At 32.8% G+C, this 15470-nt stretch overlaps 1 protein-coding gene across 3 annotated transcripts in view; it reads left to right on the top strand.

The window, feature by feature from the left end:
• GRIK2 (glutamate ionotropic receptor kainate type subunit 2) overlaps window positions 1-15470 on the top strand; it is a 694446-nt gene that overhangs the window by 491284 nt on the left and 187692 nt on the right. For all 3 annotated transcript variants that reach the window (XM_026454391.1, XM_026454392.1, XM_026454393.1), the window contains exon 10: window positions 13883-14106. In XM_026454391.1, coding sequence (XP_026310176.1) covers window positions 13883-14106 — 224 coding nt within the window. The remainder of the gene's footprint in view (window positions 1-13882; window positions 14107-15470) is intronic.

Below are 15470 nucleotides of genomic sequence, written 5' to 3'. Positions count from 1 at the left end.
CTTTTGACTACCTGGATCAAGCAGTATGTACTAGATTATTTACTGTTATAAACTCAAAAATCTTAATTTATACCTACAGAGATTGTTTCTCATTAACACTACTTATAAAGCATAGGTCAGCTGAAGGCTCTGTTTCGTATTTTCTCACTCAAGGACTCAGGCTGATGGAGCCACTACCACGTGGTGTGCTTTTACTTCTGGAAAGTGAAATGAGAGAACATGGTGAACTGCATACCATCTCTCAAAAGTTTCTTTGCAGAAGTGAAAGCACACAATTTCTGCTTACATTCCTTGACCAAGGTAAATCATATTAATGTGCTCAACTTAAAGGTAAAAAAAGGAGTACAATATTCCATGTACACAAAGAAAGACAAAGTAGAATGTAGTTAAATAGCCCTAATGCTTAACCTATTTCCCATTGCTGTTTTAATTCATGCTTTCTCTAGAACCCAGAAAAAATACATTCTTCTTAGAGGCTCATTTCTCTGGATATACCATTCCTTTCATTCTTATATTATCACCTACTCACTTTCTGATCACAATTACATATGCACTCCTTATTCTGGCAATGGACTCATAGCCTTTCACTTTAAGAGAACCAATTTCATAATTTTATTTGAATTCAGTGTCCTTACAGAACACTCGTCCATTACCCTGGACTCTATGCTTCTTGGGTTCTTCAACCTCTCAGCCACCTAGTCCTAAAGTCACATCATAGTCATGATCATAACCTAAAGGACAGCAACAATTAGATCAATAATCTGAAAATTCAAATCATTTCTACTTGCTTATAAATTTGATTGATCTCATTACATTTTTTTAATCCCATCAAACCCGTGAGTTGGGCAACTAGAAGAAGCTGTGTTAGCATAAAAATAAGCCCCAGAACTCCAGAAATTGTGTGCCTTTATGGCCTGATACTCCTACTTCGGAGTGGGTAAACTTGGACTACAAAAGTTCACTTTCAAATGGAAAGTGAGGTCTCACTATTTCAAATAGTGAAACTGAAAAACTCAGCCAGAGAGGCAGCAGTGACATTTTGGCTTTACATGAAATTTGGTAGCTATTCCTTTGGAGGAAATTTTATCTACCAACCCATAGCTTAAAAATAAAACTGCTGATTCAATAGGGCCCTAGATTCATATGGCTTATTTTAAGTACCTGGGTTTGGTTAACCAACAAGTTGAAACATCATGGTGTCCCTTAGACTACTGTGACTATCTAGTGTCAGAGCCAACTATACAAAACTAAAACTGACTGTGATCATTTTGGTTAGTAGGCAGAACTCAAGGCCATTCTTATAAGTCTAGCTATGACCCTTGAGTTGTTTCCAGTGACCTGAATATTTGGTTTGCTCATCAGACTGGCAGATTAAATATACCCTTCTTTGGGGTAACCAAATATAGAAACAAATTGTGGCTGCTAATTGGACAGTTTGGGCCACTAATGAGTTCAGAATCTGTGTTTATTAACTGCTATATTGCTCTTTCTCACTCATAATTTATCTCAAATATTCCATAAATCTTCTCCTAACTGCTCCACTTATCTCTTGCTTATATAGTTTATTGTGTTCTTACAGTTTCTCTGGGTATTTCTTGCTTCAAAGAATCATGTGTAAGCTCTGGGAGGGATCATGTGTAAATATCTTGACATTCCTACTCTGCCAAGTCTACCAGTAGATACTGATTGATAGATTCTGTCATATTATTTCACAGTTGAGAAAATAGAAACTTATTGTATTTTACTATGAGATATTTTTCTATGAACTCTTTTAACTAGTGAAGGGATGATAATTACCTTCTGAAATTAGGGATATTTAACATTTTTATAATTTTGTCTTTGTTCCAACTCTTATTTTTACATCTAAACAGAACAGTAATCTGATTGATTATGACTTCATCTTATTCCTGGAAAAACTGCATGAACATATGAGAATAATAAGAATTGGTAGCATTCAAACATAGTAGCACTTTCCTGTAACACATTACTTTATATTTGATATCAGAGATTCCATTTGAATTGTTCCAATTAAAATATATTTATAAAAAGGGAGCTTCGTTTTCTTTGTCCTAAAAATATGCGACATATTGTCTGCATTTCAGCAACTAAAAATAAAGTAAAACATTCACTTAACCTTTTACTCATTTCATGTATTAGTAGTTTATTTTCAGAAAAGAGTTGTATTTGTACTGAACCTACTCTACAAACTTAGGCCAAATAAAACTTTTTATATATGCGTCTCAATCTTTAAAATCTTAAATTTAATAACCATAAAAAATTTTGTGGCCTTTATTGTTTAAAATTGTACTTCATTTGATTAATGAAGTTTTTCAAGATAGAATATATGAATTTAAAAGGCATGTATTATGTTTTTATTGAAATAGAGAATATATTTTCATTGTTAAAAGTGTGCAATATAGAAATATACGACAGAACAACCACAATTCTAGTAACCATAGATAAATACTATTAGCATTGCTTGATGTCTTTCCATTATTAATTCTACACTTTTCAAACACACTGTAGAAATTTTCAAACCTGTGCAAATAGAAAAGTAAAGTGAAGTTCCATGCACCTATCACCAAGCTTCCAGCATAATAAAACCATTGGCAATCTCATTTCATCTTTTCTTCCACCAATTTCCTCCTTACTTGCACTATTTTGAAGCAAATCCAAGACCATGTTATGGGACGAAAAAGAAAGGGACTTAAAAACATACACATACACATATGATCATTATCAGAATTTTTAAAATTTAAATTCCTAATGACATCAAGTTTCAAGAGATAGTATTTATGTACCTTTTTCTGATTGTCTTATAATAGTTAATTCTTAATTTATTATAATTTACTTGTTTAAATTGGAATCTAAACACTCTTTCATTTATGATTGGTTGATATATTTCAAGAATTATTTAATCTACAGGTTTCCCATCTTACTATGTTTTTATTTAGTTGAATTAGTATTTATTATTGCATGTTTTAGTATTTATCATCATTATCAGTGTCCACTACATTTCACTGGAAACATTATAAATTGCTGCTTAACAGTGAATGGTAATTTTTTCTTGTTGTATTCTGTTTGATTTAGCCATTCCTTTTTGGGGCATAGTTCCAGATTACAGATGGTCTTGGAAAAACACTTTTGTATATCAAATTGTTTATGAGCTTTATTTTTCAAAAATTCCAGGTGTGACATACTGGAGTTAAGTAATATGGATATATTAATACTCTGGCAGGCTGGAATAGTAAGTGGTCCACTTTTATTTAATAGAAAAAGTACTTCGTTTCTGATCTTTTTCTTAGATCCTTCTACATCTGCTATTAGATATTTAATTTTATATATTTTTTAGTTAAAAAATTATCTGTAGTTAAAAGAAAGAAAGGAAGGAAGAATAAAAAAGGGAAGGGAAGACCCAGGCACAGTGGCTTGCACCTTTAATGCCAGCACTTTGGGAAGCTGAAGTGGGAAAATCACTTGAGGACAGAGTTCCAGACCAGCCGGAGCAACATGATAAGACTCCATCTCAAAAACAAAACAAAGCCAGGCAGGGCAGTCATGGTGGTGCATGCCCTGGCTACTCACGAGTCTGAGGCATTGGGATCCTTTGAGCCCAGGTGGTCAAGGTTACAGTGAGTTTTGAAAAGGTTTAGTCATAACTATGTTATTCAATATTTGTTAGAAGGCACGATTTTAAGTTTCCTCATACCTCAAAAAGTCTAACAAATATTGATAACATAGTTAGTTTAAACCTTAACACAACTTAAAGGTGCAGATTCAGGGAATCTTATTGGTCATGAGAACCTGATAAAACATGTTATAGAATATTTTTTGGTATATAATTAATTGTAAAGATATCCACATGTAACACTAATAATGACTAGCATATATATATATTTTACCACATGGAGTTACTTCTTTTTTTTTCTTTTTTCTTTTTTTTTTGAGACGGAGTCTCACTCTGTCGCCCAGGCTGGAGTGCAGTGGCATGATCTCGGCTCACTGCAAGCTCCGCCTCCCGGGTTCACATCATTCTCCTGCCTCAGCCTCCCGAGTAGCTGGGACTACAGGCGCCACCACCACGCCTGTCTGATTTTTTGTGTTTTTAGTAGAGATGGGGGTTTCACTGTGTTAGCCAGGATGGTCTCACCCACCTCGACCTCCCAAAGTGCTGGTATTACAGGCATGAGCCACCGTGCCTGGCCTCATGGAGTTACTTCTTTTGGTGTGTAATATTTGACCCATTCAAAGATAGGTTTGCTTAGTAAGTCAACACATGGTATGAATGAATTTAAGAAGCAAGTTCTGGGCAAGGTAGATTCCATGTAGTAAAAAGTTACCTGGTTTTTTACTTGGAAGAGATACTAAAAATCCTGTTACAATTTATTTGCTATAGTACTTAGTTCAGTTTAATATATGCTTTCAGGTACTACTAATAAGACTACACTGGAAAGCTCTCTAGTGTTTGTTTCTATTTTAGCTGGAAAAGAGAACAGGAGGGAGGAGCCACAAGTGCCTTCTAGTTGACTTACATGGCTTGCCAAGTGTTAACCTCTCTTCAACTCTTCTTATTCCTGTTGAAGAATGAACCACTCTAAAGCCTGTTTTAGTTTATAAACTTATCATCACAGTTTAAAAAAAAAAAAATTCAGAAATTAACAGTAGGTTAACAGGACCTGTGAGATGGGTCACAATACTTGTCACTTTTCCCTCTTGAGTCCATTGCACTTTCATTAATGCTCACTTTGTGCATGGGCCCCATTTCAACTCCAGGATTTGCAGAATTAATATAAATTTTACTAATACATTTATGTTTCTATTAACTAATTAGAGCAATAATTGAGCAAGTCAATAAAGTTGTAGCACAACTGTTTTTATACATACTTCAACCAAAGTACTTAATTGACATTTCTGATTATTAGTTTCCATGTTAATCTTTCCTATGCTGCTATGAGCACCTGGGAAATGAGACAGTTATCAAAACCTTTGGATTCTATATGTGGCTCCAGGCCTGGTGCATAGTTGAATTTCAGTAATCTTTTGTCAATGAATGTTTGTTATTGTAAAATGTACTTTAAATAAATAAAAGCTAATGTGCAGTTTTAAAGTAATATGATCATAATAGAAAATTTTATAGCATTGATTATCTATAACCATTGTCATTTACCTATCGTTTGAAGTAGACCCTGGGAATTCAATGTGCTTAATCCATTACACACTAAAGAAAGGTTTACTAGAGCCGATTTGTAAGTTCAAGATTCCATTAAGTAGGTTCCGTGTAGCTCACAGTCATCTATTTTAGTGCTAGTAGTTGTTTCTTGGTCCACTGATTGTGGTCCTATTGCATTTGAATTGGGAAATTTAAAAGGGTTTAGCAAAAAATATATAGGTGAAATAGTATCTTAAATTCATTAACAAGAAATTATGTGAACGTTTTAGAGGTTTAAGAAGTAACCTGAGATTTTTAGTAACATTTTGAGTTATTTCTAATTTTCTATTTTGAAAGTTTGCATATGTTTATTTCAAAGAAACCACTTATTTTTTTCTTTCCAAGTACTTGTTTGATAAATATATAGTGACATTATGTTTTAAGTAATAGCCTTGTTTTGGTTTTACATATGTTTAAATATAGTAATTATAGAATGTTACACAATATTTTATATATAGGTAATTGTATGAATAACTTTTTTCACTTAAATTATGATTTCAAAAGATGCTAATTATTTCAGAATCAAGAAACCAGTAATATCTAAATCAGAAACAGGAAATATTAGAAACATTGTTTAATGCAGTGCTATGATCATGAACAATAAAATAAGAGACATAGTAATATCTATTATAATAATAGAAATAATACATATTTGGAATATTGACATGCAAGATCTCAGATTATTTTTAAATAAAAGTTTAGTCTTTTAGGAATTATCACTGTGAAGAAAACAGAAAATTTCTGCACACAGATATTTTTCTAGGAAACAAAAGTAACTTGTCAGGTACATTAATTATAAATTCCAGTCAGCCTGGGCAACATTACCAGAACACATCTCTAAAAGAAATAAATAAAATAAAAATAGAAAAATTGGCCAGGTGTGGTGGTGCATGGCTGTAGTCTGAGCTTCTCAAGAGATAGAGGTGGGAGGAGGATCCCGTGAGCCCAGGATTTTGAGGCTGCTGATAAAGACTGCCTGAGACTAGGTGTTATAAAAGAAAAGAAGTTTAATGGATTCAGTTTGATGTGGCTGGGGAGGCCTTACTGTCATGGGGGAAGCAAAAGTCACGTCTTACATGGTGGCAGGCAAGAGAGAATGAGAGCCACGCAAAAGGGAAAACCCCTTATAAAATCATCAGATCTCATGAGACTTACTACTGTGAGGACAGTATGGGGGAACCACCCCCATGATTCAATTATCTCCCACTGGGTCCTTCCCACAATACCTGAATATTTTAGGAGCTACAATTCAAGAAGAGATCTGGGTGGGGACACAACCAAACCATGTCAACATTTATTCCATGGAAATATTGTAATAATTTTAGTATAGAGGAATATCAATATTTATGAATCACACAATTGAGAGTACACAACAAAATCAGATTCGGGTGGGGAATAAAACAAAACTAAACTAAAACAATTAATCTCCTCCCCCAAAACTGTAGAAACATTTTAGAGCCATAGTTATTCTGAAGATTTCAGTTAAGAAGTTTATTTTTCATTGTCATTAATGGCAAGTTTGGTAGATTTACTCAATATTATTTGAAATTATCATCAGGCTTACTTCACCATTAGCAAGAAGCAGGTGCTGAAGCAGCAGCTAAATCTACTGTTTTTTTTTTTTTTTTTTTTAATTATTTCCTATCCATACCCTACAAGTATGAGAGAAATCTCTGAATTTTATAACTCAATTGCCCACTTTACTTTCTGTTGGTCACTGTGTGGTAACTAGTTGGTTTGGTGAAAATGAACTAAATTCATATTTCTGAAACATAAGTTTGTGTTTTTGTAAACTGCAAATGCATATTAGGTTTTGTATAGCATGGAAAATATACAATTTATACAAGTCTATTTTTTTCATATTTTAAACTTATGTAACTTTAATCTCATCAGTTTTTTTCTTGAACAACACCTAGTGAGTGCTGACTAAATCATATGTGGTAACTTGTTTATGGTAATAACTAAAACAGTTAATAACAGATATTTATGAAGCATTTTAGTATTTACTATTATTTATCATAGCAAAATTTAAAAATCATGCACATAAAAAAATCTTATTTTTTAAAAATTCATTTTTATCCTTTTATATGATTCCAGTATTAACCATGTAATCCAGCATTTCTCATTCATACTGCCAGAGATGGAGAACTCAACAGAAACAGTGGGCTGAAGTTGTTGGGGAAATGGCAGGGATGAAGTACAAGGATGTTTTTATTAAATATCCCTATCTTTACTACAATGTGGTCTTTACAACAAAAATGACCCAACAGTTAATCTAAAAGAAGTCTTTGGGAGAAAAAAAAAAAAAACAATGAAAATACAAACCTCAAGAGTATTCTCTTTGGCAAAATAATCATCATCATCATCATCATCATCATCATCATCATCATCATCATCATAAGGGGGGTCCTGAGTATGGAATTACCATGTGCAATAGTGATAGTTTTATTCATTCAAAAAATTGTTATTTAGTGACTACTCTGTGCCAGTCACTGTACTAGACACTGGAGTTACAGAATTGGGCAAAATAGTGAAACTCCTTACTCAAAAGGAACTTACATTCTAATAGAAAAAGACTGACAAGTGACAATATCTGTTTATGGTACATTTCATGAAGAAAATGAAAGTACTGTATGGAGATAAAGAGTGATAGAATGAGTGTTCAAGAAAGACCCCTTTCAGTAATTGTCAGGCGAATGAATAGCCACTATGCTATGGAAACCCCATTGCAAAAGTGACATCAAAACAAGCACACAAATGAAATGAGAGATTAAGCCATCTGTGTGTATAAGGGACAAGCTTTCCAGGGAGAGGGAACAGCAAGTGTAAGGCCTGGAAAAAGGAATTTGTACACTCATTTTAAGATTAGCAAGGCAGACAGAGTTGTTGAAACAACAGTGAGAAAGACAGGAAGAGTGATGGAACTAACGTTGATAAAGCCATATCTTGTAGTGCTTTGTAGGCAAACATGTTCTAGAAGTCATTGGAGGATACTGAGCAGAAAATGGTAATCTGGTATGTGTTTTAGAAAGAACCTTCTGGAGTTTGGATGGGAAAGAGATTCTAGTTGGGCAAGAATGAAAATAGGGGACCAGTTGGAGGCCATTGTAAGAGATCAGGAAATGTGACCAGGTTGGTAGTGGCAGAGGTGGTGTGCCATATGTACAGAAGGTGAACTGTGTTTTCTTTCAAGTGCACACAGAGACAAATTATTTGTTCTCATTATGCATTGTGGAGAGTTTAGGAATATGTGGTATTACTTACATGTGACATTACATTGAATATGAATAAGGAACTAGCTTAAGTGTCTTAGTCAGAATAAATGTTTCCAATTTATTCATATGAACTTACTACTTTAATTATTTTATCCATTTTATTAAGCATTTAACCACATCATGGAAAAGAAAACAAGGTTTAGAACTGGTTTTCCAGAGTTAAATTGCAAGAACCTTTAGAAGTGTGCATGTTTCACTGACGAGATCATGTATTATAAAAATAAGATCATTATGTTCTTTGACTTCGGAAACTTCATAAAGAAGAAAGCTTCACAACATACTGAAATTTGGAGTCATTGTGCCATTCATGAAGATGTGCTTTGTTATCTAATTTTTGGTTTAAGTTTCTAGAAATTAGACCAATAATTTTTACCATTGCTTTATAAGATATAATTGGTAGTTTGCTATTAGTTATGTAACTCTGTAAAAGGAATTAATCTGTTCTATCTAGATGGTTAGTTCAATTGGAATTATATTATTGTACAAATAAATTTTATTTCTATAGTAAGACTAGAAAAAAGTTTCATTTAAAAGTTCTCTGAGTGGTTTTCTTTGAAAATTTTAGTAAGTTAAATTGAAACTGTATTCAGCAGACATTTACTAAGCAGTTCCTTGGTGTCAAATTTTATCCAATGCCTTAGGGATGTTAGGTTCATTATGATCATAAAGATGAATAAGACAATTTGGAAGAGTTTGACATAGAATGGTAGAATATTAAATTAATGCTTATTAATTTAATAAGATGGCTGCTGTGTAGGTGTCTTTGTTAGATTTCCAGGGAGGGAAATGTTACCATTCCCTCAGTTTAGAGTTACATGCTTTGATCGAAGGGTATGCCTGCAGGCTTTCAAGTGTTTTTATTCTCATAGGAACTGAGACAATACAGTTACAATAATATGTGCATTCAGATCTCTCATATCATATTTATGACTTACATGTGAAATAACCAGAAATAACACAACATAAAATATTGCTGCCTGTTAAATTACATGATTCTGTTTATAATTATATAAATTATAAGTTTATAAATTATATACAAATTCACTGAAGAGAAATTAAGGTGGATAAAGTATTCAGGAGGAAAAGAACCAGAGATGTGTCTTACAGAATTCAAATACTAGAGAAAAAAGAATATCATTTTGGGCAGGGAAATAACAACAGAAATGGATATGATATATTTGAATGGTTGTACAGAAAAATAGTGGGAAATGAGCATCATTAAGTCATCTTTGGAGCATACTTTCCTTAAGATCTCAGATTTCAGGTTAGCTATTCTGTTTTTGTTTTTCATTTGTAAAAAGGAAATCACACTACAAATTTTGTAGGGTTGTAGTGGGTACCAATAGAGGTGAAAATCTTCCAAATAGTATAGCACATTTTTGCCTCATAATAGACACATTAATGCTAGCTATTACTATGAGATTCATTTTTCTTTCCCCTTCCACCTTCCCAATCTAGGGCTGCAAATACAGGCAAAATTGTTTTAACACAATGTATCTACTAACTGAGGATATAGTAAAGACAACATATTGTTATTTAAAAATATAAAATTTATTTTTTAGAGAAATTTTAGGTTTACAGATGAATTGTGCAGAAAGCAGACTTTCCTGGACCCTCTCCCTTTGCATTTCCATACATATTTTCCCCTGTTATTAACAACTTCCATTAGTGTAGTACATTTGTTACAGTTGATGATTTATTATTGATACATTTATGATTAAAGTCCAAAGTTACATTAGAATTATCTCTTTGTATTGTACAATGAGTTTTGATAAATGCATAATATCATGTATCCACCATTATAGCATCCTACAGAATAGTTTCACCACCCTAAAATCATTCTGTGCTCTGCATATTCAACACTATCTCAATTCTTTTGAATCCTTGGCAACCACTGATCTTTTACTGTCTCTATAATTTTGCCTTTTCCTGGATGTCATATAATTGAAATCATAAAGTGCATAGCCTTTTCAGAGGCTCTGAACTTGACCCTCTAAATTCTCTGGTGTCTTTCACTTAGTAATATGCATACAAGTTTCCTCCATGCTTTTTCATGGCTTGAAAGCTCATTTATTTTTATAACTGAATAATAACATTCCATTGTATGGATGTAACACAGTCTGTTTGTACATTAAACTTTTTATGAAATGTTTGAATGTGTCTATTTGTATCCTTTGTTTTAAATGGCTAATATCTTTCATAATTAAAAATATTATAGAATTATGTATTTTCTATTTTTCTCTTCATACTTGGAATAGAATATTTTAAGCGATGCTAAATAAATTTTAAAAAATAATATATGACTATTCAATCCTATTAATATATTCCTATATTACAACATTTTTGGAATAATGTAGCTGTGTTCTTTTAATATGTGTTATTTGAATGTTTTTCTAACTTTTTTGTTGTATATGAATTAGACATATTTTACCATTTTTCAAGAATGCAATATATTATTACCTATAATAATCATTTTATACAATAGATCTCTTGAACCTATTTCTCCTGTCTAACTGAGATTTTATTTCCTTTGACCAGCATCTTGACAACCTTTCCCGCTACCCCTATAATCAGCCCATCCTCTAGTAACCACCATTCTTTGCTCTACTTCTTTTTTTTTGAGATAGAGTCTCACTCTGTCACCAGGCTGGAGTGCAGTGGTGCGATCTCAGCTCACTGCAACCTCTGCCTCCTGGGTTCAAGTGATTCCGCTGCTTCAGCCTCCCAAGTAGCTGGGACTACAGGCATGTGTCATTACACCCGGCTTTTTTTTTTTTTTTTTTTGGATTTTAGTAGCGATGGGGTTTCACCATGTTGGCCAGGATGGTCTTGATCTCTTGACTTCATGCTTCACCCACCTCAGCTTCCCAAAGTGTTGGGATTACAGGTGTGAGCCACCATGCCCGGCCTCTTCTCTCTACTTCTATGAAATTAACTTTTTAATATTCTATATAAGAAGAGAGTGGATGTAGTATTTTCACCATAAAAATGATAACTGCGTGAGGTAAAGCACATGTTAATTAGCTAGACTAGTCATTTCACAATGTATATGTACTTCAAAACATGTTGTGTATACATAAAATTTTATCTGTCAATTAAAACATAAAATTTACCACTTTATAGCATATTCGCTTATATGGTTTATATGTGATAAAATTTTGTTTTTCATGTGCCTAAGAGAAAGGAGGTACAGAATGAAGTAACACATACATAAATTGTGCTGTGTAGTCCACCCTCCAAACAGGGACAAACTACTACTTTATGTTGTTCACTTTTTACATGAAGTCTATATTTCTTAAACTACCACTGCATTGGTCCATTCTCACAGCGCTATAAAGAACTACCTGAGATGGGTAATTTATGAAAAAAAGAGGTTCAATTGACTTACAGTTCTGTAGGCTGTATAGGAAGCATGGCTATGGAAGCCTCAGGAAACCTATAATCCTGGAGGAAGGGAGAGGGGAAGCAAGCACCCTCCTCACATGGCAGAGCATGGGGGAGGGGAAAGGAGGAAGGGGGAAGTGCTACACATTTTTAAACAACCATGTCTCCTGAGAACTCTATCAGGAGACAGCAGTAGAGGACTGGTTCTAAACCATCAGAAACCACCTCCATGATCCAATCACCTCCCACCAGGGCCCACCTTCAACATGTGTGGATTAAAATTCAATGTGAGATTTGGGTGAGGACACAGAGCCAAACCATATCAACTACTTTATTTCTGTTAACAAAGTTGTTCACTTTTTCAAACAATTTTTAGTTTCTCCCTTACGTCTTAGAGGAAGTACTGTCTCCTTCCTGGAGAAAATACTCTCTCTGCCTGCACTCTACACCTGAACCTCTAAATTCTGAAAGACTGTAATATTTCAATCACTAGAGTTGTTTCTATACATTTCCCTTTCCATCTGTACAAATGAATGAATGGATGAATGAATGAATGACTTTTCCATGATTCCATTGTTGGTTTTTGAGATGCATGTCATGGTTACACTCTAGGTGTAGACTCCCACAGCTTGACTTTATACCCTCGTTCCAATGATTGATTAACTCTATGAAAATGAATACGTTTTCTAACTTCTCAAGGTTTCATTTTCCTTATCTGAAACAGGGAATAATGGTAGGATTATGTAAGTTTTATGGGAAATGTGACAATTTCTGTGAAGTTCTTAACATAGTGCCTGTTTTACAGCTACCTAAAGAATATTAGCAATTATTATTTTAAATTGATATTTTCTTTGATTTATGAATATGAAATATGATGATGCTCTCCCCCAGAATTTTTAAAACCTTTTTTCCTCCTGGTTTTTAGAGAAATGTCTTTCTCTGTAGCTACTCTCAAAGATATTCTTTCCAAGCATTTCAGTATTCTTTCCCTGCACACCACAAACACACACAAATGCGCAAAAACACACACAGAGAATAATACCGTCAACAAACTTAGAAAAGTTTCTTTGTTAAGTCCTTTGACGTTGCCTGAGACAAGAAAACATGGAGGGATAATTTCATGTTTTTATGTCTTTCTCTAACTCTTGACAGTGAACATTTTGTTCTTTTCTCTTTGAAAGTTTTTATATTTATTAATAATAAAATGTAGCAATATAGTTTCTCATCATAGATGCTTTTGTTATTTTAAAATATTATAATTATTTCTTACAATATATTAGAGCTTAAGTTCATCTTTGACAGATGATTATAACCTGATGAGTGAAAAGCATTACTAATTCAAAATTTTTAAGCTACCGTGGAAAATTAGCAACTTTGTGAAAATGGAAAAACTCATTTCCTAATGCAATTTAGGCAAGGCTGCAAGGATTTTCATTAAATAATATAAAATAAATTAGAGGTAGTAAACAGATTCACACTGAGAGATGTTTCAAACAATAGTTTAACTATTTAAAGACTAAAACCTTTTAACTGTATTCTATGGTTTTAAAATCAGAAATGTCTCTTAATTCTCAGCTATATAATTTGATGTAGTTATTATTACTATTATAATTTGACCAATGTATTAAGAAAATGATAGTTAATATTAAATAGATTTTTAAAGTTTAAAATAAAAGCAATTATGAGAAGGTTGGTAACATAATTTATGTACTGATTGTACAATAGTTGCTTCAGGTTTTTTATTCTATGAAGTTTTTTTCTCTATGTACTTCCAATAAACACTGATTTGCTAATCCAGAAGAACATAGAAATGATTAGTGCAGTAAATCAGATTCTTTACTTCAGAGTAAGGAATGCCTTAAATTTTAACATAATCATTACTGAGACAAATAAGTGTGAAACCGCTGTTTTATTTAATTTGATTACTGATTTTTTCTTGTGACTGAAAACCAATTTTTTCTTTCTTTTGTTTTTTTTTTTTTTTTTTTTTTTTTTTTTTGGTTTCTGTCTACAGAAAGCTGACCTTGCAGTTGCTCCACTGGCTATTACCTATGTTCGAGAGAAGGTCATCGACTTTTCCAAGCCCTTTATGACACTTGGAATAAGTATTTTGTACCGCAAGCCCAATGGTACAAACCCAGGCGTCTTCTCCTTCCTGAATCCTCTCTCCCCTGATATCTGGATGTATATTCTGCTGGCTTACTTGGGTGTCAGTTGTGTGCTCTTTGTCATAGCCAGGTAACATGCTCACTTTTGTGATTTTTTTGGCAATTGTTACCTCCTTTATCTAACTAATAATTGTCAAAAGTCACAATCAATTTTACTTTTTCTGTTCTTTATTTTCCACGGGGTGCTGAGAAATAATGAAGTTCTAAGAATCACATTCATTTATCAAAATGTACTGTCCTGTCTTTGTGGGCAGAGAGCATGCTGGTTGTGTCAGTAAGCTATAAGTGTTTTAGGGATTACTGTTTTCTTAACCAGAATATAAAAGCTTTTTAAATCTATATGATAAATGAATCATTGCCTCACTTCAAAGATTTCTGATGCACCAAAACCAAAATAATGTGTTTTACTAACTTGAGTTAATAATTCAGTTACAAGAAAAACCAAAGTACTAAAATTTAAAAGGAGGCCTTTTTTAAGGAACCAAGAAATTTATAATAAACATTCTAACTATAAAAGGACTACCCTAGTATTCTATATAATATATGTGTTTTTTTCTTGTTTTTTTTTTTTTTTTTCCCACAGAATAAGTGTCACTACAAAAAGTACCTTATTGTCATTGACATGTAGAGTATGTTTCAAGTCATAGGATCAGAAGATAAAATGCCAGGCCAGGCATGGTGGCTCATGCCTATAATCCAAATACTTTGGGAGGCCAAGATAGGAAGCTTTCCTTGAGGTCAGAGGTTTGAGAACAGCCTGGTCAACATAGGGAGACCCTATCTCTATGAAAAATAAAAATTAAGAAAAAAAGAAAAATGCCTAAATGAAAAATATATAAATTTTATTTTTTAATAATGGCCTTTAAAATCTGTGATACAGATCAATCTATGTTGATGGTGTTACTTTATTTTACTCTCAGAGGTGGAAATTCATAATCATGTTTATTTACGCCTCCCTCACTATCAGACTTTCCACTGATTATTTCAATATGATTTAATTTACTTTTGCTTCAATTAAAAAGATTAGTATTGTGCCTCAGGATTCATGACTCTATTAACATGGAGTTAAGCCGCATATTCATTATATTCTTTAAATTTTTATATTTTTTAAATATCAAAAAGATAACTCTGAATTAAAAATCAATTAGAATTCTACATATAATTTTTCATGGTGATAAAAATACCTAAAAAATATAAATATATATGTTTTGTGCTGTATAATCAAAATTAAATATGCAGTGTCTTTTCAATTACGTTACATAGATTCTTTTGATAAATTTATCAGTAAGGGTATTTGTAAAGAATTGAACTTATTTTTCAAGAAGGAATTAAACATTTTTTTTTCCAATGAAGTAATGTATTTCTTTTTTCTAGTCGTAAAAATCGTTAGTTCATTCAGTTAAAAAATGACTAAAATCAATTAAAAGTAGCGTA

This window comes from Piliocolobus tephrosceles, chromosome 5 (genome assembly GCF_002776525.5).
Source record: "Piliocolobus tephrosceles isolate RC106 chromosome 5, ASM277652v3, whole genome shotgun sequence".
NCBI lineage: Eukaryota > Metazoa > Chordata > Mammalia > Primates > Cercopithecidae > Piliocolobus > Piliocolobus tephrosceles.
This window is presented reverse-complemented; position numbering and strand designations above follow the sequence as displayed.